The sequence below is a fragment of the Triturus cristatus genome, chromosome 11 (genome assembly GCF_964204655.1).
Source record: "Triturus cristatus chromosome 11, aTriCri1.1, whole genome shotgun sequence".
Taxonomy (NCBI): domain Eukaryota; kingdom Metazoa; phylum Chordata; class Amphibia; order Caudata; family Salamandridae; genus Triturus; species Triturus cristatus.
Window position 1 is genome coordinate 1180841149 of NC_140594.1, and position 23078 is coordinate 1180864226.

Here is a 23078-nt window from a genome sequence, read left to right on the forward strand (position 1 = left end):
TACATGCTTTATTGCTGATAGGTGGATTGCCTTATTAAGTATTTGTTGCTTATACTTAGCATATTAATATTTTATTGTGATTTAGATATATTTATTTACCCCAGAGGTCCATTTTTATTCTCTTTGGTTACTCCCCCTACCGCTTCTCTGCTCTTTCCCTAAACATGACTTCCTTAAGGTCCGGTAGGAAGGTGGTGCAGGGTAGCTTAGGGGGTCAAGTAACAGGGACTCTCGACAATTTCATCACAAGAGCTGCTCGTGTTTTTGAACATGAGATTTTATTAACAGAAAAAAGATTGTCCCTCGAAATTTCTGCTAAACGATAATCTCTCGGTAACATTATGACAGCCATTTCGCACGAAAATAGCCAGCCCCAATCAATTTCCAACATGCCACATAACACCCTACAAGTGTCGTCGGACACACCTGCTCAGTGTTCGTTGGTGGACTTGCACGAGATAACAAGCATTTCCGAGCCCAGTGGTGCATTAACTATTGTTAGTACCAGCCTCCCACAGTCTACATCTGACCAACCACTTACTGATGCATTGACTCAGGTCCACAAGTCTAGGCTGATTTCGAGTAAAAGAAAACGTACGGGAGCACCCCCCAAGGGGAAACGTGTAAAAACGTCTAAAGTGTCCAAATTGCCTAAATCCGCAAATATTTGTGACGCTTCCAATTCTACTATGTCTGATAGCTCCTTCCTGGTAACTGGAAGTCCGAGGTCTCTGCACCCTCCTACCCTCCAATCTAATGCTGACTCCACCCCCCTGATTTTCTCAAGCATGTAGAGAAACTACTTAAATCCCTTCTCCTACCATTATTAGAGAGAGTTAATCGACTCTCCACCTCGCTTGAGAAGATAGAGGGTATGGTGCTCGCCAACACGTCTCTGTTGGAGAAGATTGCAGTGTCTCCTATTAGTCCTAAGATTCCTTCCAATTTTGACAATGTTGATAAAACCGGGCCTGTTTCCTCTGCTAATGTACTTATGGCTAGAGCATCGTCCAATATCCTTGCTCATAACGACCAGGCTGTGGAAGCACCCCGCCCTCTTGTCAGTATTGATGTACCGATAGAATCAGGTTGTACTACTAACACTGCCACCAATATGAATAATATCTCTATCAGTAAGCCTAATTTAGAGGGTGTTGATTCCTTTCAAAAACTCCCCTGTATTAACCTTCCACCTGAGTCCCAACCATATACAGTCATAATGGCTGGTGTTCCTCGGCTCCCACAGGCAAAGCCCGAGTCTCATAGCGAGCTGAAGAACGAAGTTACACATTGGTTAAATGGTAATAGGCCTTTACCGGCTAGACTACGGGCTGAAATCTTGACTGTACGTAGGGTGTGTTGGTTGGGTAATAGAGTCAAACAAGTGGAGGGTGATTGTGTGATTATACATTTTCGTGACCCAAGGGTGGTGAGCCATATCTGCTCTTTTCCCAACATCTTGAGAGCGACAGGTATATCCACTTTGGATTTGTCATATTTCTATCCACACAACCCTCATGCATTACCACGTGATACGTCTACTGTTTGGGAAAGGGTTAACAGGAGCTTTCACCGACAGTCAAGACCGGATTTTCATCTCCCATTGTCCAATTTTTATGCCCCCTTGAATTCCTTAGAAGGGGTTGATTGACTGTCACCAAATAAGAAAAATTTGGGTAGTGTGCGTAAGGTCTGTCCTGGCCCAGATATCTCGGGGTTAGCAGGGAGGGGTGGGTTAAGGGGGGCATACGTGGGTCCGGGTACTTTGCTTCCCAGTCCCACACCTATTCTACCTAATAGCCCATCCCTCACTCATATTGATTCCTGTCCCCCTGAGAGCGAGTGTAAGGGCCCCAATAACATCGCAACCCATCCGGCCATCTTGGGCCCCGCCCCTGTTTCCCCGTGGATCATCCCAACTAGTTCTCTTCCCCTGACTCTGGTCTCGTGGAATGTTGCTGGTCTTCGTAGTAGGGTAACCTCGGAAGACTGGTCTGTCTGGGTAAATACCCATGATATCCTGGTTTTTCAGGAAACTTGGACTGTGGATCCCATCTATTTTTCCGGGTATGTAAATTTCTCTAAGGGGGCCATACGTGGAACTAGGGGCCGTCCCTCTGGCGGGCCTCTGTATATGGGTCAAGCAAACTCTTGGGTATTCCCTTAGAGAATTGGTCATCGACAGCCCTGACTTATTGATTATCTCATTGCAACACTATGATGAACCCGAATTTTTGATCATAAATGTCTATAATAGGGGCCTTCCAGGTGGCCGTGGTACTAATACCTTTTCACAACTGGATGGGTTTTTGGACACCATTAATATATGCACTAATGTCTTTATTGTGGGTGACCTAAATTGCTGTTTTGAACCCCTGCTCTTCGCCTCTGATTCACTCACATGGGAGGTGGACGCGATCCTAAATATCCCTCCTCTCGATCTCCCTCCTATCAAGAGGTGGACCGAGTCTGCCACCCAGTGGATGGGCTTATGTATGGAGCGGGGTTTCAGGGCTGCAAATGGGCGGACTGCCTCCGATAAAGGTGGAAAGATGACCTCTTCTGATGGCCGACGGTGTAATAGCAGAATCGACTATGCCCTTGTCAAAGTGGAGTTTTGGTCCACATTATGCGACATGGCGGTTCATGACCGCCCCGAGAGTGACCATAACCCATTGGTTTTGAGTCTTTTACTTTGTCCAGCCTATAGAATCAAACCCTCTGAAATAGTGACCGCAGAAGCCGTTTTATGTAATGATCAACGGCGAGTACGCTGGGATAAGGTTGCTATTGATAGTGCACTACTATCAGAGATCAGCTCCAAGGTTTCCTGTGCTTTGGATGATTTACAGTCTCTCCAGAGCACAGAGGATGTTGTTGGTAAGGCCACACACGTACATGACCATCTATTCTCTGGCCTTGTAAGGCTAAGAAATCTCCTATCTTAAAACCAACTACCTGGTATAACAAAGCATGCCGAGACTCATATAGCAAATTGAAACTTGCTATCACCATCAAAGATTCGGTTAATATCAGATTGGCTAGAAAAGACTATAATAAGGCCAAAGTCAAGGCCAAACAAGAGTGGGATAATGACCACTGGAACGACCTTCTGGCTGCCAGTAAACACCGGAACCTAACCTTGTTTTGGCACATTGTTAAGTGGGGCAACTCACAGAACACCCAGGTCCCTACCAACCATGTACCTCCGGATGCCTGGGTGACGCATTTTGAATCTCAGTTCTCGGATGCATCACAGGTCGAGGGGCCTGCCCCAGTAGCAATCAGGGACCTGTCCACCTCCCTGACTTTAATCTTCGACTGTGCTGAGGTTGAAAAGGCTTTAAGTAAGGTTCCAAGTGGTAAGGCACCGGGTATGGACTGTGTTCCCACGGATCTTTTTAAATCTGACCTTGGGAATTGGGTGCCTTATATTGCTCATATTGCTAATGCCATAGCCAGAGGGGCCGCCATTCCAGATTCTTGGGGGGGGGCTGAGATTCTTCCCATCTTTAAGAAAGGAGACCGCTCCTGCCCGGGGAATTACCGCCCGATTAGTCTTATTGATTCTGTCCAGAAAATCATCGCTAGAATGATCCTGGCAAGAATCCAGATTTGGATTGAGCGGGAGGACATCATCTCTCCTTTGCAAGCCGGTTTCAGACCGTGTACTAGTACCATCGACCAGGCTTTCAAGTTTCAATTGATTGTCTGGAAAACGGTTTATCTGTGTGGTGGTACTTTATATGCTGCATTTGTAGATCTTCGGTCAGCATTCGACTTAGTTAATAGGACTAAACTCTGGAGTGTATTGGCGGAGCTAGGGATCCCGGTTGACCTCCTGAACATCATCATTAGGCTCCATGATAAAAACTTTGCACAAGTTCGATGGGGGAAACAGGGCCAGGTTACTGATAGATTTAGGGTCAATAGGGGTGTCAGGCAGGGGTGCGTCCTTGCGCCTACTCTGTTTTTATTGTTTATTAATAGAGTTGTCCAGTATTTTTCCTCTACTCCCACGGACGCCCCAACGTTGGGTGGTATTAAAATTCCACTCCTTATGTTTGCCGATGACACCCTACTCCTTTCCCAGACTTTGTCTGGATTACAGGTGGCTCTGAATGTATTTACCAACTTTTGCTCTGATTTTGACCTGTCTGTTAATGTGTCTAAAACCAAATATATGGTCTTTAATAAAGGGAGATGTGTGAAGGGCCATGTTTCCATGGATAACGTCCTGCTCGAACGAACTAATGTTATGACCTATCTGGGGGTAGTATTTGAAAACAAGCTGGATTGGAGGCCGCAAATTGATGTTCTTACTCTCAAATTTGCCCAGCTTTCTGGTTGCCTAGTTAAAGAACAAAAGCAATCCCAGTCGAGAATGATAGGCCCCCCCATTAAAATCTTTAATGTTAGGATTAATTCGGCGATCCTTTATGGCGCCGAACTTTGGGGTTTTGCCGATCTTTCTCCCCTGGTTAAGGCATAACATAAATTTTTCAGAATGCTTACGGGCCTTCCTTGTTCTACCCCAGTGAAACCGCTCCTGTTGGATCTTGGCTGTCACTCTTTTGAAGACATTGCTAGGTTCAAGCCATTGGCCTTCTGGAGGAGACTATGGACAGCCCCCGAGTTAGGCCTCTATGCCAAGGCATTTCTTGATGTTCGATCCATCTTGGGTGCTGGTAACATCTCTTGGTTCAGACAGATTAAACAACTCTTGGATTCTATGGGGTTGGGAATTCTGTGGACCGACCCGGCCAATAACCCCTTCCCCTCCAAAAAAGATTTTAAGGGCCTTTATTGGACAATGGTGATGCAAAAACATCTATTTTCAGCTTCTGCAGAGTCCTTGACAGGCAGGTTTCTAGATCAAAAAAAAATCCCTCTTCTTGAAGCCTACTGGGATATTATCACCAGACCTCGAGACAGGAAACTCTATCACCAATTTAGAGTAGGCACTCTTCCGACTAACTCATTTACAAAAAAATGGAAGGGTGTGTCTTGTGATTCTTGTAAATGGTGTACTGACTGCGTTGATTCAGTTGGTCATATCTTTTTTGTTTGCCCCGCCTATGCTGCTCCTCGAGCTAAATGGCTCAAACCAATATGTCGTACTTTGGGAACAAGACAAGGGTCAGAAGCACTTAAAATTTTGCGTTTTGACTCAAGTGAATGTGTCGCAATTGCTGTTGCTAAATTTTTGGCCTGGGTTTGGTATATTAGAAACAAGAGGCATTAGGTTACCGAAATATGTTTATATGATTATATTTTATTGTGATTACCTGGATTTGTTTTCATCATGTATTCTGTTTGTATTTTTTCTTTGCATTGTAACTGTCTTTTATGATGAAATACATCGATAATAAAGACTAATGAATGGAATGGAGTGCTTCCGAGTGATTGCCTTTGGCTCTGCGTGAGTGCTTCTGAGTGAGTGCTTCTGTGCGAGACCCTCTGAGTGAGAGCGTCTGAGTGAGTGCCTCAGAGTGAGTACCTCCGAATGAGAGCCTCCGAGTGAGTGCTTTTGAGTGAGAGCCTCTGAGTGAGTGGCTCTGAGAGCCTCCGAGTGAGTTTCTCTGAGTGAGTGCCTCTGAGTGATAGGTCCCTTCCTCTCTGTTCCCAGGGAAGCACAGAACCCTGAGGAAAGATGACTCCGAGCAGGCCTTCCACGCCAAGTCCATCCTGCTGCACCCGGCCTACAACAGCTCGACCTTTGAGTTCGACCTTGGGCTCCTGGAGCTGACGGAGAGGCCTCGCCTGAATGACTATGTCATGCCGGTCTGCCTCCCCACCGCCCCGCTGCAGACAGGTGGGAGGGAAAGAAGCGGGGATGCCTGCACCTGCTTCGGGTTTCTCTCATCTCTCTCTGACCACTATTCTTTCTGTTGCTTTATTTTCTTTCTTCATTGCTTTTCTTTTCTCTCTATTTCTGACTTTTCTCTTTTTTTCAGTTTAGCTTTTCTTTCTTTCATCCTCCCCTTCCTTCTTCTTTCTCCACTCCTTCCTTTTTTCTAACATTTCATTTTACTCTTGCGTTCTTTTTTCCTCTCCCACACACCTTTCTATTTTCTTGGTCAAATTTCTTTCATTCTTACAATCTGATCAAAACCTACTCCTTTATTTTTAATTCCTTGTTTTGTTAATTCTTCCTTCTACAGCGTTCTTTAGGTCTTTCTTATTTCTGTATTTTTCTTCCATTCTTTCATCACATCTTTTTTTTTTGTTCTTTTGTCTTTTTATTATGGTTACTTAATTTCTGCACTTTCTTTTCTGTACTTTTAAATATTACTTAATTTACTTCTCTTTTTATAACATAACGTAAATTTGGAAAGCAAATTTTCACCCAAGGATATCTTGGGGCTGAATAGCAGATGTTTATTGATACGAAGCACAACAAGGTACCCATTTTATCGACCTCAGAAGTATGAAAGGCTGAGTGAACCCGCTGGGATCTGAACTCATGACCATGAGGTCAAACACAATCCCTACAGTAGCGGCATTAATCCACTTAGCCACCAGACCCGGCAGTGTATCATCTTCTTTCTTTGCTGTTCTTTCTTTGTGTCTTCTGCCAAGCCTCTCTGGTGCTATGACAGTCTCTCATGAGTTCTAGATTCACCTGGCAGTCTTCTTTGTGGGAAAAACCAAGAGATTTATCTTGAGATAACAATTACTATAAATACACCAGTAGAGACAAAGTATCCATTACAGCAAGAGGATACAATGTAACAAATCTGATTTGAGCGAATTAACAGCTGAAAAAGTGGCCGTGTCACATCCTCCAATAAGTCGGGACCCCCTATGACCCCTGTCTTCCTGCTGTGCTCCATGGGTTTATTTATTTATTTTATTTTATTTAAAAAGTTTTATATAGCGCTGGCTAGACCCGGAGGTATCAGAGCGGTTTACATAAGGTTCCACAGAAATTATAAAATTACGTCAGTTACACGTTACATCAGTTACTATAAAAACATTTCAAGAGTGTAGAGGACTAAATAAATGGAGTTTAGAAGGGTAAGGGGTGGGGTAAAGGGGTAGGAGTTAGATAGAATGGAGAGACGAAGGAGGGTCTGCCCACAGTCCGGCTGGGTAGGTGATGACCGAGGGGGAAGTCCACAGTCCATCTCCTCTTTAGCTATCAGGTAGCTCCACCGGGCATCAGCCAAACAGTTAGGGTTGACTCCTTTATTAGCAGGAAAGACTACTGAATTATTGACCATCTGTCATTCCATTTTAGGGTGGTTCCTACCTCTTGCAGCAGGTGTGGTGCAATCTTAGAAAAGCCAGTAGCTAATCCGCTGTCTGGGGAGCCGATGGATGACTGGCAGGTGGGCTTTCGCCAGGTAGCTGCTTGTGTCTTTGGAAGATGACATCAGTGCTACACCAGACCGTGATGGGGGAGTTGGCGTGTTCCTTTTGCAGCTCTTTGCGGCCTCGATTGTGGTAGATCACAATGAGCGGTTGAGACGAGTTGTAGGGTAGGGTGTGGATCTGTTTTGCTCCTTCCTGCAAGGACACTCTGTCTTTAAGGGGACCAAGCGTCCCTAGTAACTGAGGTTTGCTCCAAGGCTCCTCCTGGTCGCTGATGTTATTTAAAGGGAAACATTCCGCATTACGAAGCCAGAATCACGCTGTGCCTTTACAACGCCGGCTTTAGTAGAAACTCGTCGTTACCGTGCATTTGTTTAGCATGCAAGTCGTTACGGGGCGCATTGGCGAAGTGTTGTTGGATTAAAAGTCCAACACCTTACCTACTGTTGCGCAGACTGGAGGTGGATTAGTCAATGATACTATTTCAAAGTGCAGCGCCTCCCTAAGACATGATAATGACTTGCGTGCTAAAGGAACGTGCCGTACTAATGTCAGCGTTGTAAAGGCATACATGCTAAACGCATGCGGGCTTCCGTCATACAACCGTTATTTACCCTTTATGTCCAACCCCTGCTGCATCTTATGCACTCCTCTGGATGCTGAGCGCCCCACTGCGTCCATGATTAACAGATTGTGGTCCAGCTGAACCAAGATCTGGTATCTGCTCCCAGCTTGCATCATTGTCTGATTCCTGTACAGAGATGGATGGATGGGCCATGACGTCTCAAAGCTTAATGCGGAGAAGATGGATCTCTTACTCTGGGAAGAGAGAAAGTTTGCTGCAACGACTATATGTGACCTTGTTCCACATCAACCCTTTCATGCCTGTGTCAAAGGTTAAATCACTAGGGGGAATGTAGATACAAATTTGTAATTTGTCCACCATATTTCTTCTGAGGTTAATACCTGCTTACGATGACTCAAGGTGCAGAAAAAAATATTACAGCTACGCCCTTGCAAATCCCAATAAAAAAAATATGATAATGTGCCTGGTGCGAGGAGGAATCTTCAATGGCTGACCATGGAGAGAGGATCAGGTTTGGCACTCAGCACGAGTCTTAAAACCTTTTATATGAACCCCCTTGTGGCCCTGATAATCCTCTGAAGCACCACACAGACACAACAATCCCTTCTTCGGGTCCCCAGGATAAATCAAGCTCACAGTCGGGGGCTTATGTTCCATTTTCTGGTTCCTAATTTATGGAACGACCTCCTCATTTCTCTAAAACAAATCAAAAATCATCTGGATTCTAGAAATGGATCCAATCTGTTCTGTTTTAATTACTGAATCACTGGTCTCTCTGACGTCTTCTCTGCACGGACTCTGTGGTTTTGTGTTGGAATCAGGAAAAAACAGGGTGATGGATGGGGCACTTTTTTAAAAAAATAACTGAAGACCAATTTGTCATCATTGATTTTCTTACTGTCTCTCACTCTTTCTTACTTTCCATCCTTCTTTCTCTCTTTCTATATTTTTCCTTTTCTTATTATTTCTTTCTTCTTTCTAATTTCTTCCTCTGCTGATTTTCTTTCATTCTCTTTCTTGTAGCTTTTATTATGTTCCCTTTCTATTCTTTCTTCCCTTGCATTCATGCTTTCTATCCCTTTTTTAATCCTCTTTTTTTCTCTTTCACTCACTCCTTTCTTGTCTCTTTCTTTGTCTCTTCTTTCATCATTCTTTCTTTTTCCTTTGGTCATTGCGCTTTACTGTCTGCTTTTCCATTTCCTTTTCTTTTTGTTCTTATTTTATTTTCTTCATTCTTGCGCTTTCTATTTCTTATTATGTGTATGTTTGCTTCCTCGCTAATATTCTGTCCCTCATTCTATCCCCCTTTCTCTCTTTCTTTACTTCTATTTTACTTTTTTTCTCTCATCCTGTCACCCTTTCAGTTTCCCTCTTTATTTTTTCTTTCGTCCTTCCTTTCATTTTATTAATCCATATTAGTCTTTTTTGTTTTAAATTCTTGATTTGTATCTACATTTAATATTTTTGTCATTCCTTTTATATTTCATACTTTTGTCATTCATCTTCTTCCACTGGTTCCTTGCTATTTTTGTTCCACATTTACGTTCCATCATTCAACATTGTGTCTATCTGTCTGACCACCCTTATCTATTTCACAAATCACATCTCTGCCCTCTTCTTCTCATTCCTTCAGGTGACCATGTGGTTGTCAGCGGATGGGGGAAACAGTTCCTGTCGAAGATTCCAGATGCATTACTGGAGGTGGTTTGACTATTGTCATACTTTAAAGTTTTTTAAAAAAAACTTTGCGCCTTAATATTTCCTTTAATAATCTAGTATTATATGTAGATACCTTTAGCCATCGGAAACAGGCCTTGTTGTTTAAAAAAAATATATAGGATGTCAGATAAGAAAAGGCAGGTTGCAGATTCTGTTTATTGTCTCCCAACTCTTGACTTGCTGTAGAGATGGTCTCAAGCATTAATCTGATTTTTGGGTGCGTGAGCTTCAAGGGTGGGAGCACTGGACCCTGGTACAGGGTCACATTAGCTGCACTGTGCCCCTTGCCATGTGTACATTGTCTTGCAAGTAAGGTTGGAGAGTGAAGTCTGCTTAGGCTAGCTGGCTCTTGACATAAGGTCTGGCTAGCGGTATCCCACCAGAATATTGACTACAGGATATCGTGGCGCCGGAACTTCGAGGCCCAAATATGTAGGACTAGAATATTGTGCAGGTGAGTGCATGTAGGGACGTACAGATTTACTATTCCTAAATCCTCAAATATATACATTGAGATTATATATTGATCTTCAAAGTGAGCAGATGTGGAGTTGAGAATCGTAAAGCTATGTTTACTTATATACACTTACCATGACAATAATTGGGACCTCGATAATTGAGGCCTGATTTAGATCTCGGCGGGCGGGTTACTCCGTCATAAAAGTGATGGGTATCCCATCCGCCGAAATATAGATCCCATTATATCTGAAATATAAATCCCATCGTATCCTATGGCACTTATATTTCGATGGATGGGATATCTGTTACCGTAGTGACGGAGTAACCCGTCCGCCGAGATCTAAATCAGGCCTTTAGTTGTAAGATGATGTGTGGTCCTGATGAAGGCCACATAAAACAACGAGTGCCGCCGAAATGAGCGTGGACAAGAAAAATTGATCTAACTGGACTGGAAGACATTGCAATTACATACAATGTGATGGAAATGCAATAATTCTGAATATAATCAAGCAGTAATTGAAAACAGCAGGTAGCATTTTTTTAAACATTGCAATGGAGAGTTTGAATGAGTAATATTGCGTTTTAGAGTCTTATCAGGAATGCATCGGTTCCCACAAGTGAGCGCTAGGCACTAGACTCGGATGGCGATCCACCAGTGTCCTCGCAAGGACTTCCAAAGAGTGGTATGAGTTTGAGCGTCCACCCAGAACTGTCCAGAAGAGGGAAAGGGTTATAAGGGTGAGGACGGGCGAGAGGGAGAGCATGCCACATCTGCTGGGAGCCGTATCAGGAGAATCCCTCGGCATGCCCAAACATGATGGAGTTGGGGTGGGCGAATTCAGGGACAGGGTGTAACAACAAACTGCACAATGACAATTAACACATGTGAACAACAAACATGAAAGTCTAAACAAGGAGCTGCAGGCTGTACAAACTCGCCGGGTATTTCAGAAGAGATGGCAATACCGCGCCCTGAGGGCCCCAGGAAACCCCTTGAGACCCTAACAAACCCCGTAAGCAGTTTGTCAACCGGCCAGCTGCAGACCAGGAAGCAATCACCCCATGTTCATGCACAGCAAGGCCCAAACTGGAAATTGGCAGTAGGACAGCAGAGGGATACCGAATACATGAACCGGGGAAGGAACAAAGCCACAAAAGTGGAGGATGCAATGGGGCGACAACCCAAACAAGGGTGGAAGCCATATAAGAACAGACAGTTGCCAGGCAGCGTTCTTCTAGTTCATAACCTTTTTGTAAGCACCAGAAAGCACTTTGCTAGCTCTACCAGCCCTGGCAGATATTGCAAGGATTGGATGTATTTTAATGTATGTGCAGTTTGAGTATAAATAGATAGATTAAGAGAAAAGGTTTTATAACAGTCCTTGTGAGAGAATTTATTGTAGAAAGCAGGAGGACCTTCTTTGTATTTTGGCTTCTGTGGAAGAATGACAGCTCAGAGCCGAAAAGGATCTTATCTTTGACACCGAGTGGTGTGAGAGGTGGGCTTTCAGATGCAGATCACTTGATTGAGACACAGGACCTCATGAAGCAGCATATTAAATTCCTCGGCCATATCTGGAGTACTGTGTCGTGATTTGCGTATCTCATTTGCTGTAATATGGCCAACTCTGTAGACCATAAGAGGAGTGTGGTGCCATTTCCGGAGCCATCTTTTTGGAGTCTTGTACCAATTTTTGGTTACCACATTGGGCGGACCGTCCCCATTTCTGGGCTACATCAAGAGCAGGTTGTCCCCTTCTGATTGCCAAAAATTGATCATTGTCTCAATTCTGCAGTCGGATCTGGAGTATGGAGCCTAGTTCTGGAAGTCTTGTTTGCATCATTATAATAGTCTCTAGAGAGACCGCCGGAAGGGTTGTTTCCTGTTCTCAAGATCACATGTGAAGTATCCTGTCCAGATCTCAAGGTCATCTATGGACTATTGTTTTATCTTTAGGAGTCTAAAGAAAGACCGAAGACATTCCACGGATGGATGATAGGGTGAAGTCTAGACATGTCCAACTGGCGGAAACGAAATATGGGGCTAAAAAGGAGAGATTAGAATCCCGAAGTTGGTACATGTGATAGAATCAATCAATCAATCAATCATAGCATTTATAAAGCGCACTACATACCCGTGAGGGTCTCAAGGCGCTAAACAGCAGTAGACTCACTTCGATTCAAGTCTGCCCTTAGAGCAAACAGCCATAATAAAACTTGTTCGGGCGGCCGTGGTTTGTTGTGGGTGTGAATACCAAACAGAAGGTTTTGTTCGAGTTTTGGAAATAACATTAGAAAGTTCCAGGATTAAACAACCCGCAAAAGCACAAAACCATCTAAAAAAATCTTGGGATAAACCCAGGAAGAAAAATATTGAGAAAGCCAGTATGAAGGTGAAGACAATGGACGGTCACTGTTTTGAGAGGAAGCAGAGAAATGGCCATACTTATCCGCCAAGAAATCCTAAGTTTCTTTACCCAGTATGTTTTAATTGTTTAGTTACAATGCTTGTACATACTTCACAAAAATCTGTAAAATTCCATTTTCAATGGTGTCTTGTGTGTCCCTTTCAGATCGAGGTTCCTGTGATAGACCTGGAGGTGTGCAGGCAGACTTACACCACCCTGAACATGAAGGTGACGGATGACATGCTGTGCGCAGGCGAGAAGCAAGGTAAGTGTGGGGCTGCAGTGGGCGGGGCTTGTGAAACACCAGCTGACTATATAGAAAACAGTGCACCACAGGGCACAAGTTCCATGGTCGGGGTGGCCTGCACGCAGGGGGATTGTTCAGCCGTAACTTGTATTTCCACCAGTGATGCTGACCAGAGCAACAAGACGCCACAGCATCACCAGTTGTGAACACCTGTGGGTGTGTGGGGGGAGGTGTGGAAGAGTCGAGGCAGTGACATTGCAATAGATTTCACACATAGAATTCATGCGATAAATGTTTAAAGGTTTTACATTGAGAGGGGGGTCTTCACTGGAAGATTAGCAGGGGTGAAGGGCTGAGGTTCATAGAGCAGCAGTAATGACCCTTATTATTACCCAACTCAGGATTATGATACAGTAGACTTTTCTCTAAGCCTCTCTGATTGGTTGTTAAGGTGAGGGCACGGAAAGTCACGTGCCAGAGAAGTCCTGCCATGTGACTGACTCTCCCCCAGCCTTGTCGGCCTAGCTGTCCAGAAACCTGTCACAACAACCCCCTCTCCTGTCCTCTACGGTCCACTCTTTCAGTCCAGTCAGGCAGGGTCCTCTGCCCAGGGCCACCCATTGGCAGTGCCTCAGGGGGCGCTGTTGCAGATCACACTGGCAGAGCACTGAAGGAAGGGTACCCGAAGTTCATTCCATGTGACCCCTAAAAAGGTGCCATGATGGTGCACAAGTTTGATGACTAGAACGCGGTGTCTGGCTTCGTGTACCTCGTGGCAGGGAAATGGAGGACGGCTCTTAGCTCGAATGGACAGCCAGTCTACCGGGCATTTCCCCGGTGGCCTGAAGCCCCTGAACGGCCCATACTGAAATCCCTGGACCGCTCCTGGTGCCTCTGGCACTTTCCCCAGCTATCCGAGGCTTGAGGAGCCTTCCTGAGAGAGGGAAGGAGGAGGAAGGTAGAGAAAAAGCGATCAGGGAGGGATAAGAGCGAGAAGAGAGAAGAGAAGAGAAGAGAAGAGAAGAGAAGAGAAGAGAAGAGAAGAGAAGAGAAGAGAAGAGAAGAGAAGAGAAGAGAAGAGAAGAGAAGAGAAGAGAAGAGAAGAGAAGAGAAGAGATGACATGAGATGACATGACATGACATGAGATGACATGACATGACATGAGATGACATGAGATGACATGAGATGACATGAGATGACATGACATGACATGACATGACATGACATGACATGACATGACATGAGATGACATGAGATGAGATGATGCTAAGAGACGAAGGGAGCAGGGCAGGTTTGAGCATTTTTGCCAGGGCTGCCTTGGTTCTCCAGTTCGGACCTGCAGCCAGCAGAAGGCGCGCAGCAAAACTCTCGCCTGTCAAGAGGTTCCTCACTGAGAAGGGCGCCATTCAAGTATGTTGCCAGTCAGCCCCCCTATTAGGATACTCACCTCTTGACGGAGTAAGACACTGGCAGCCATGAGTAGTTTATGCAGGTGGGAATCAGCCTGCATATGTCGCATGCTCACAGAGAGGCAAGAGCACGCTGGACAGAGGTGATCACTGGTCAGGAGTGAGCCACAAGTGGCCCTCGTCCCTTTTATTTATATTCTCAGGCAGTGCGTCGCTTTCAGACTGCATGGGAAATCAGGGCCTCTTTACGTCGTGCCAGGTGTCTCACTACATCCCCTCCGTCAGCTCTAGACCCTGCCCCTGGCTCGTATGATGGCCATACAAAGTCCCAGTCTTTGGCTAGGAGCAGGGCTTGACCGCACATTATACCTCGGGTTCTGGGTCAGCACTGGGCTTGCTGCTGAGTTTTCTGATGGCCTAGACTTGACCCTTCAGTCAGCGGCGTTGCTGGAGTGGGTGTGGGGGCACAGCTTTCCCCATACTCCACTTCATCCAATTCATCCATTGCGCGGCCTCTTTCTTTAATTCCTGGCCCAGATCTGGCATGTAGGTTTTTAGTTCCACGATATGTTCCTAACTACCACCTTTCAGCCTCTTTGGGCTGATACAAGTGTCCCTTTTACCTCAGTCACTGTCCATGGTTCTCGTTCATACATGGTATGGGATTTCCAACCAGGGTTCCGATCCCAAAAGAGGACCTGGTCTCTGGGTGTCAGGTCTGATGCTTCGGACCTTCTGCGGGGGCTGGACCAATGGTTCACCTTCTTCTGCGTCCCCTGAGTGCAGATGGGGTTGAACGCTCGGTCCTGCCAATAAGGGCTGATCGGAATGGTGCTGCAGCCTGGTTGCCTTAGTAGCATGGCAAGGGGTGAGCGGAGTATTCCAATAGGCCCTTAGGAACTGGTGCAGGCGGATCTCTGCATTGACTGCTTCATCCAAGGCTATTTGGAGGGCCTTGTTAACCTTCTGCATAAATCTTTCAACATCGCCGTTGGCTTGGGGCCACCGAGATGTGATTCATCTGTGATGAACTCCTCGGTGTTTGACGATTGCTTTGAAATTTGCCCTCTAAAAAGGGGGTACGTCTGTGTGCACCTCTTCAGGTAGCTCAAATTTAGAAAATATTTTTTTCAGCAATGGCCCAATCTTGCTAAATGTGGTTCACTCTGTCAGATCCACAACTGGACATTTTGAGTAGCCATCTACCATCACTATAGTGAGGCGTCCGTCCAGGAAGCTCCCAAAGCTTTGGTCCGGGCACCGTTCATGGGTCCTCCATGGTGATGGGAGCAGGTGCGCTCGCACCTCCTGTAATTTGGCGTGCTGGACATCGCTTGATGGTGTCATCCATGACGTTTTCGAGTCATGGAAACCACACCTCTTTCAAGCGTGCATTGGTTTTGGACATGCCTTGATGCCCTTCATGGGCAAGATCCACTTGCTGCAGGCTAGCTGATTCCTTGACCCAGTGGCCCTTCAGTAGTATACTGTCTGGTGACACACACAGTTCCTGCCTCACCCTGCATAACTGGTTTAAGCGTTCCTTCTCTGCTACGCCCCACTGATTGGCATCCTGTAGGAATGTCTTCCATGATCCTGCCTGGACGGTGGTGATGACATTCTGCAACGCTGCATCCTCCAGTGTGGCCTTGCTGATCCCCTCCAGGGTCAGTGTCGTCAGGCGGGTGCTGCGAGATATTCTCATGTAGGTCTCCATCTCTGGATCACATGCAGGAGCACTTCCTGTCTTGCTGACCGGATAGCAGGACAAGAAGTCGGCCAGGTTTTTTGCTACTGGATGGTATATGAAGGTGAACCAGTGCTGTTGTAGCTGAATAACCCACCTTTTGATGCACGGGAGGGTGAGCTGCTGTCCCACTGAGCAGTGTGGCCAGTAGCTTGCAGTCTGTGACAACCCTGAACTCCGTGCCTCGGAGGTACAAGTGGGAATGTGCTCATCCCCATTTGATAGACAATCTTTCCCATTTGATTTGGGTGTGTCTTGCTCCAGTCATCGTAAGAGCATGGCTCACAAAGGCTAGAGAGACCCCCATCCTGTTCCTGCAGGAGCACTGCCCTTGACCCACACGCTGGCTTCAACAACCATTTTTGTTTCTTTCTCTGGGTCGAAGAAGACCATTGTGATGTTGCTCAGAAGAGCTTGTTTGATGTCAGCGATACCTGACTCTTCTTTGGGGCTCTGCCCCCACTTTGCCCTGGTCTTCGTGAGTGGTATCATTGCCTCTGCGAAGTTCATCAGGTTTGGTAGAAATTGCCCAAAATACATGGCCGTCCAAAGGAAGCTGCGCACCTCTGTGTCGTTGCGAGGAGCTGGCACGTGTTGGATGGCCTCTATTTTCCTCAGGTCCACTTTCAGTCCCTTCTTGGTGAAGACAACCCCAAAGAATCCAATCTGCGATTCAAAGAAGATGCATTTGTCTCTGTGTAGGGTAAGTCCATGGTTGCTGAGTCATTGTAAGGTTGCTGTGCCGAGTCAGTGGTATTCCTCGCATAAGAACCAGTATATTAAGATGTTTTTGCTAATGCTCATCATCCCTTGCAGGCCGGAGAGGGCCACACAGATGATGTTCTGAAATACTTCTACAGCCAACGAGATCCCAAAGTTTAGACTTCATAGCTGCGTAGGTCCACATGTGTTGAAAATGTTGTAATGTACCAACTCGCCGGGTTTAGAGGAAGTTGGTGGTAACCAGAACGGAGGTCTAGTTTTGATAACCATTGCGCTCTGTTGAAATCTTCTATGACATCATCCATTGTAAGGGTGATGTGTCTCTCTCTCTTGATCACCATGTTGGGGAGACGAATGTCAATGCAGAGCCTGATTTTTCCTGGCTGCTTGGCTTCTCTACAATCACCATCGGGGAGACTCATGGGTGGGTGCAGACACCCTTTCAATCATGTGGAGGCATTGGAGTTCTGCCAATTCTTGTTCTAACAGCACTCTGAGATAGAATAGCACTCTTCAATGTGGGAGTGCTAGCGGTTTCACCAACTTGCCTATGTGGAGTTTCACTGGAGCACTCTCCCAGCACCCTAGCCTTTGAAATAGCTGTGGTGAGTGGTTGAGGATCTTATCCACTTGCAGGGCCTGGACTGACCGGGCAAATATGACTAGTTCTAGGTCTTCGGCAGTGTGGCACCCCAGCAGCATCTCGTCAACCTCCTTGGTAACGTGGAATTTTGCAGGTGTCTTCTTCTGGCCGTGTTTGACCATTGTCTCAAGCGCCCCCGCCAGTGGGAGGGGTCGTTGTCGCCAACACGTGTATATCTTCATCTTGGCCAGAGCCACGGTGGGCCGAGGATTCAGACGGTAGTATTGTCTGATGCTCATCACGTTCACCAATGCTCTTGTATCAATGGGAGCGTTCACAAGGGGGCCAGTTATACGTATCTCGCACACTGGTTGGGGCCGCCTGCCACCTTCTGCTGGTGATGTGTACAAAATGAGAAGCACATCCTCCTCATCACTCGTGACTTTCGCCTAGAAGAGGTGTGGCGCAGCGGCCAGGGTGCCTGACTCTGGACCATGGGGTTCACGGTTCAATCGCTGGTGGCAGGTTAGTCCAGCACCATGTGACTCTGGACAATAGCTCACTTAATCTTCCCAACGGCCCTCAGCGCCGGGACACCTCTCCGGAGGTAGCTGTGCGCTTTACAAATGCAGGTATTTATTTTTCCCTTTCCAGGGTATCTGGGTGTCGAGCTTGTGTTGTGCTCCCTCGTCAATGGTGAGCTTCGGAATCATCGTGGGTAGGGGTAATCTATTCCAGAGGCTTCCGTCCTTTCTCGCCGATGAGGACATGTGGGCAAATGGTTCCATTTGCCTCGGTTGGAGCACACCTTCCCTTGTGCTAGGAATCTGTGTGGCGGATGCCCCTCAGCTCTGCAGTTTCAGCATCTGGGGCCCTGACTGCGACTAGCAGGGGCAGTGTATTTCAGTGCTAAGCGAGTGCATGTAACATCTACAGCTTCGGATTTGAAGGGAAACAATTTACCTTTGTGTGAAGGATCCGACTCCTTGGCCAACACCAACTCCATCTTTTCATCTCGGGTGCCGGAGAGGTCATGCAACCGACCCAGTATTAGGATTTTCTCAAGGGTGACGCCTGTTGTGGTAGGATGAGCCATCTGAGTCTTGCCATCCTGCATCACTGAATTAGTTGCGCCCAGACCTTTTTGGTCTGATCATCATCGGTGCATGTGCTTGCCATCTCACAAAGACATGCATAAAATGCGTTGATTGATTCACCTTCACGTTAGTGGGCCTGCTACAGCTTGAAGCTCTCAAAATCTGGGTTGAGTTGGGGATCAAAGTGCGCATTCAACACCCTGACAGCTGTGCCATTATCGGCACCTGTCCCCAGGAGGTTAGTATATTTCTTCACCTGCGAAGTGAATTAGTAAGGTACTCTTGATGGTGCAATCCATTTCCCTTGTGGCTCTGAAGTAGTTATTCAGACATGTAACTCAGTTTTTCCATCCTGGTCGCAGTGGCTAGGTCCATGAGTACTCTGAACGGCAGTGAGGGAGCTGTGCACGCTCGCTGGCGCAGTTGGCTGTGTGCAGGGGTGCTGGGGCCCACAGACGCGTGATTGACATTGTCCGTAATGGTGCTCTATAAGGGTGCGATGCGGCTGGACAAGTGTGGGGTGCACTACTCTTCCTGTGGTGGCATTGCGCCTGGTAGTACAAGTGAGACATAAGGGCTTGGCCGGGTCCTTGAGGGGTGCGGTCTTGCAACGTCCAGTCAGCTGCATGCACGGGCAAAGAGTACCTTATAGTGGTCCAGAGGGATGATGTTGAGCAAGATACGGCACCACCAGTTTGCGCTAGACGCCTCACACCATGTGGACAGTGGCAGTCTCAAGCAGCTCTCCACTTGTTGCGCTGGGTTGGTATCAGCTTGGCACACTGGGTGGCTGTGGCTTATTTGCCTCCCAGTCCCCTGAGTAGTGCTCACGGGGGCTCCTGATGTGGCCTGCCAGAACACCCACCTCCTGGGGGTACATGAATGATGCTAGCAATCAGCTCGTTTCAGGCCTCTGAAGTGGTGAAGGAGCACAGCTGGGAAGCCATCGTGTCGTCCTCGTCGCCAATGTAGATGGGGGAAAGGGCTGCATATGTCGCGCGCTCACAGCGCACATCGGACACAAGTGATTACTGGTCGGGACTGAACCACAAGCGGCCTGGATCCCTGTTATTTATATCCCCCTGCCGCGCGCTGCCGTCGGATTGCGTGTGGGTCACGGCCTCCTTACGTCCTGCCGGGTGGTTCACTACACGGTGCACGTGGTCTTCCTGCCCAGTTCGATCTAGCCATGTCGAGAAAGATGTTGACTTTGATGATCAGAGATACGTGCGCGAGGACAGAGAGAAGAATTTCTCCCTCAGGTGCTGGGCTAACCCAGCAAAAGAATTAGGTTTGTAGAGCCCTGGCCCCTAGCTAAAGGATGCGTGAAAATTAACTTATTACCACAGAACCATTCGCATAAAGTCTTGTTTTCTCTGCCACCATTGCTAATGTCAGTGGGAAACGTCTTACTTCATCTCAATGAACCTTTAGATGGTTGTGTAGGTCACATCAAGGTCACCCCTTCTCAAACCCCCAAATTAATATTTGTTGTTTAATTGGTAATATTTTCGACAATATTGGTTCCCTCACTTGGATAGAGATTTTCTCATAAAGCAATATTCAGTAGCCTCGCAACACTTTTTTCACTCCCTTCTGGGCGAGCAACAACACGGCCTCTGCCACACCGCGGCCCAAAGCAACTAACATTCAAGTAGCGCAGAGCAGCCCTGCACAAAAATCAGCAGTACCAAAATAACGCTATATTTAGCAATTGTCGCGTGCTGATGATGTCATGGGCTACACCTGCACTAAAAAAGGCTTTTAATAGTGACACTAAGCATCATGCTATGACACAAAGGCACGTCAGAGCGGTCTTGTATGAAGGTTGTGCTCGACAGAACACCCACCAGTATAAACTCCATTGTAAGTGCACCCGTCCAACAGCAATCTGGGTAACTTGTGTCATTTCAGGATAGTTGTGCGTGTCATACATAAGGGTATCACGTGACATGCTTCTTGCCCCGTCTTTGAGTCTGGTTTCATGTAACATTAGGGTTTTGCGCAAAATCAACATACGCTATTTTAGTAGATCTGGCTTTTCCTCAAAACCAAAAGGTGTTTGCCGTGTTCCCACCCCATTCACCCCATTTGCACACATTATACATATGTTGGTGCTCCGCAATGCAAACTCATTTTTCCCTGCACTTTGATCAGCTTTTCACTGCAAACTGTAGTTTGTGTGGGAAGGTTGCTTGATGCTGCCATGTGTTACTTTGTGTCACAAAGTTAGTGTTACCTGAACACCCACACAAATACAGTAAACCTGCACAAAGCTGTGTGATTGCCACTTAACCCAAAAAAAGGGCAAAGGTGCTGCAGACAATGTCCCATGGCACAACTGAGTCCTTTCTTTATGTCTTTGTACAGGCGGGAAGGACGCGTGCTCAGGTGACTCCGGCGGCCCAATGGTGACGCTCAGCGCATCGCAGAGGCGCTGGTTTCTCGCCGGCATCGTCTCCTGGGGGGTCGGCTGTGGAGAGCAGGATCGATACGGAGTCTATGCTGATGTTTTGAAGAATTTGCCCTGGATTAAGGAAAAAAGTGGAGTGAAGTATTAACGTCTACAAATGGTGCTCGGCCTCGTGGCCACAGCTGGAAGGGCCATCTTATCGGGGCAAGCTTCAGACAGAAACGACTCGCCCGCCGGCGCTGTCAGCACTGCGGAAATCACTCTCTCAGGAGCAAAGGCTACATCAATTTCATGGGGAAACCTATGCATGATTAGCAAAATGATTGAAAAACGCACCTTCTGGGCGAACTGGCTGATTTTGTAATTATATTGCATGAGGCAAACTGAATAAGGGCGCCTTATTAAAAGGAGGTCAGGTAATATTGATAGAAAAAACAGGCTTCTGGGCTTATGAAACTTATAGCAAACGTAAGGACTTATTTCACAAAAACTTCATGGACCCTGGCGGATATTAACTCATTCTTATCCTTCTGCTATGAGCCCTCTCAAATATCGCCTTCCTTTTAAAACTTTAATCTCAGATCACATACATAATTACCGCTTTCAATGAATTTACCAAGGGTAAGGCTTGCCAACGTGTGCTGAGTTTGTACCATGACTCTGCCACCAGGGGTATGGTGTTAACAATGTGTGCTGAGTTCTCAGCATGATCTTGCCACTAGGTGTATGGTTTTGCCAATGTGTGTTAAGTTTGCACCATGACTCTGCCACCAGGGGTGAGACTTTGCAAAGATGTGTTAAGTTTACAGCATGACTCTACCACCAGTGGTATGGCTTTGTCAAAGTGTGTTGAGTTTGCATCATGACTCTGCCACCTGGGTATGGCTTTGCCAAAGTGTGTTGAGTTTGCACCATGACTCTGTAACTAGGTGTATGGTTTTGCCAATGTGTGTTGAGTTTGCAGCACAACTCTGCACCAGGGGTATGGCTTTGTTAACATGTGTTGAGCTTGTACCATGACTGACGCCATGGGTATGGCTTTGCTAACGTGTTGAGTTTGCTCCATGACTCTACCACCAGGGGTATGGCTTTGCAAAAATGTGTTGAGTTTGCACCATGACTCTGCTCCGAATGGTATGACTTTGCTAACATGTGTTGAGTTTGCTCCATTATTCTACCACCTGGGGCATGGCTTTACTAACATGTGCTGAGTTTGCACCATGACTCGGCCACCAAGGGTATGGCTTTGCTAACATGTGCTGAGTTTGCACCATGACTCAACCACCAGGGGTGTGGCTTTGCTATCATGTGTTGAGTTTGCACCATGACTGACACCATTGGCTGAATTTACTATGATGTGTTGAGTTTTCACCATGACTGCTACCAGGGGTATGGCTTTGCTAATATGTGTTGAGTTTACGCCATGACTCTGCCACCAGAGGTTTTTTAACCAATGATTGTTGAGTTTGCACCCACCCACGACCTTCTCTGTTGTCTTAATGTCTTTCCATGCCTGTCTTTGGATATTTAAGAGACCACGGGGCGTTACTCCATTGCCTTGGAACCCACAGCTTGGAGATATGTGTAAACTCTGGGGCAGATCTACAAGGAAGTGCCGCAGCGTGGCACCGCAAGCCCTTTGGCTGCACCTTCCTGCACAAAAACAATCACTACAGGCATTTTCCTCTTTCAATGCGTGCTGCAGAATGAAGCACGCATTGAAAGAGGAAAAAACGAGGAGAAATGAAAACATTTCTCCTCGTTGCGCCTCACTACGGCACCTCTAGGGTGGCGTAGCATTCAGACGCTTCTCCAGATTTACGATTTCTTGTAACTCTGGAGATGTGTCTCACCAACAGTACGTCACGAAAAGTGACGTACTGGTGGCGCAGGGGGCTTGTAAATCTGCCCCTCTGTACCCAGTTCCTAAGAAACCATAAATGTGCACTCTTAGCTTTACTTCTTCATTTTTTGGAGAGTTATAAATATCTAGAAGTTACAAAAGTATATTCCTGGAACTCAAAAAAGTGGTCGTTTTCTAGAAAACGCCTGACATTGTTTATGAATTCCAAATTAGGTACATGCACTTGTACTTTTCCCAACAGGGTTCATATTTCGCACTGCGAATAAATGCCTTCTTCCACAGGTTCCACATTTTTGGGGTGTTCCCGGTAGTCGGGGTGCACACTTACCTTTGTCCTTGAAATTAGTGAATCATCTGTTTCCGGAGTGATACTTGGTTGGGACAAAGTTTGAGAACTCTCACAAACTCTGGGTAGGGGTGCCCAAATGTTTCAAGGCATCCGTCACTGGTACGCTGCTCTTCGGCTTTCGGAAATTATTTACTCATGCGGAAAATTGTACTTTAC

At 46.5% G+C, this 23078-nt stretch overlaps 1 protein-coding gene across 1 annotated transcript in view; it reads left to right on the forward strand.

Moving 5' to 3' along the window:
- The window catches only part of MASP1 (MBL associated serine protease 1), a 322051-nt gene extending 300857 nt beyond the window's left edge, over window positions 1-21194 (forward strand). Inside the window, exons 13-16 of the mRNA XM_085635902.1 lie at window positions 5630-5815; window positions 9537-9604; window positions 12655-12754; window positions 20667-21194. Coding sequence (XP_085492028.1) covers window positions 5630-5815; window positions 9537-9604; window positions 12655-12754; window positions 20667-20857 — 545 coding nt within the window. The 3' untranslated portion in view covers window positions 20858-21194. The remainder of the gene's footprint in view (window positions 1-5629; window positions 5816-9536; window positions 9605-12654; window positions 12755-20666) is intronic.
- The last annotated feature ends 1884 nt before the right edge of the window (window positions 21195-23078 follow it).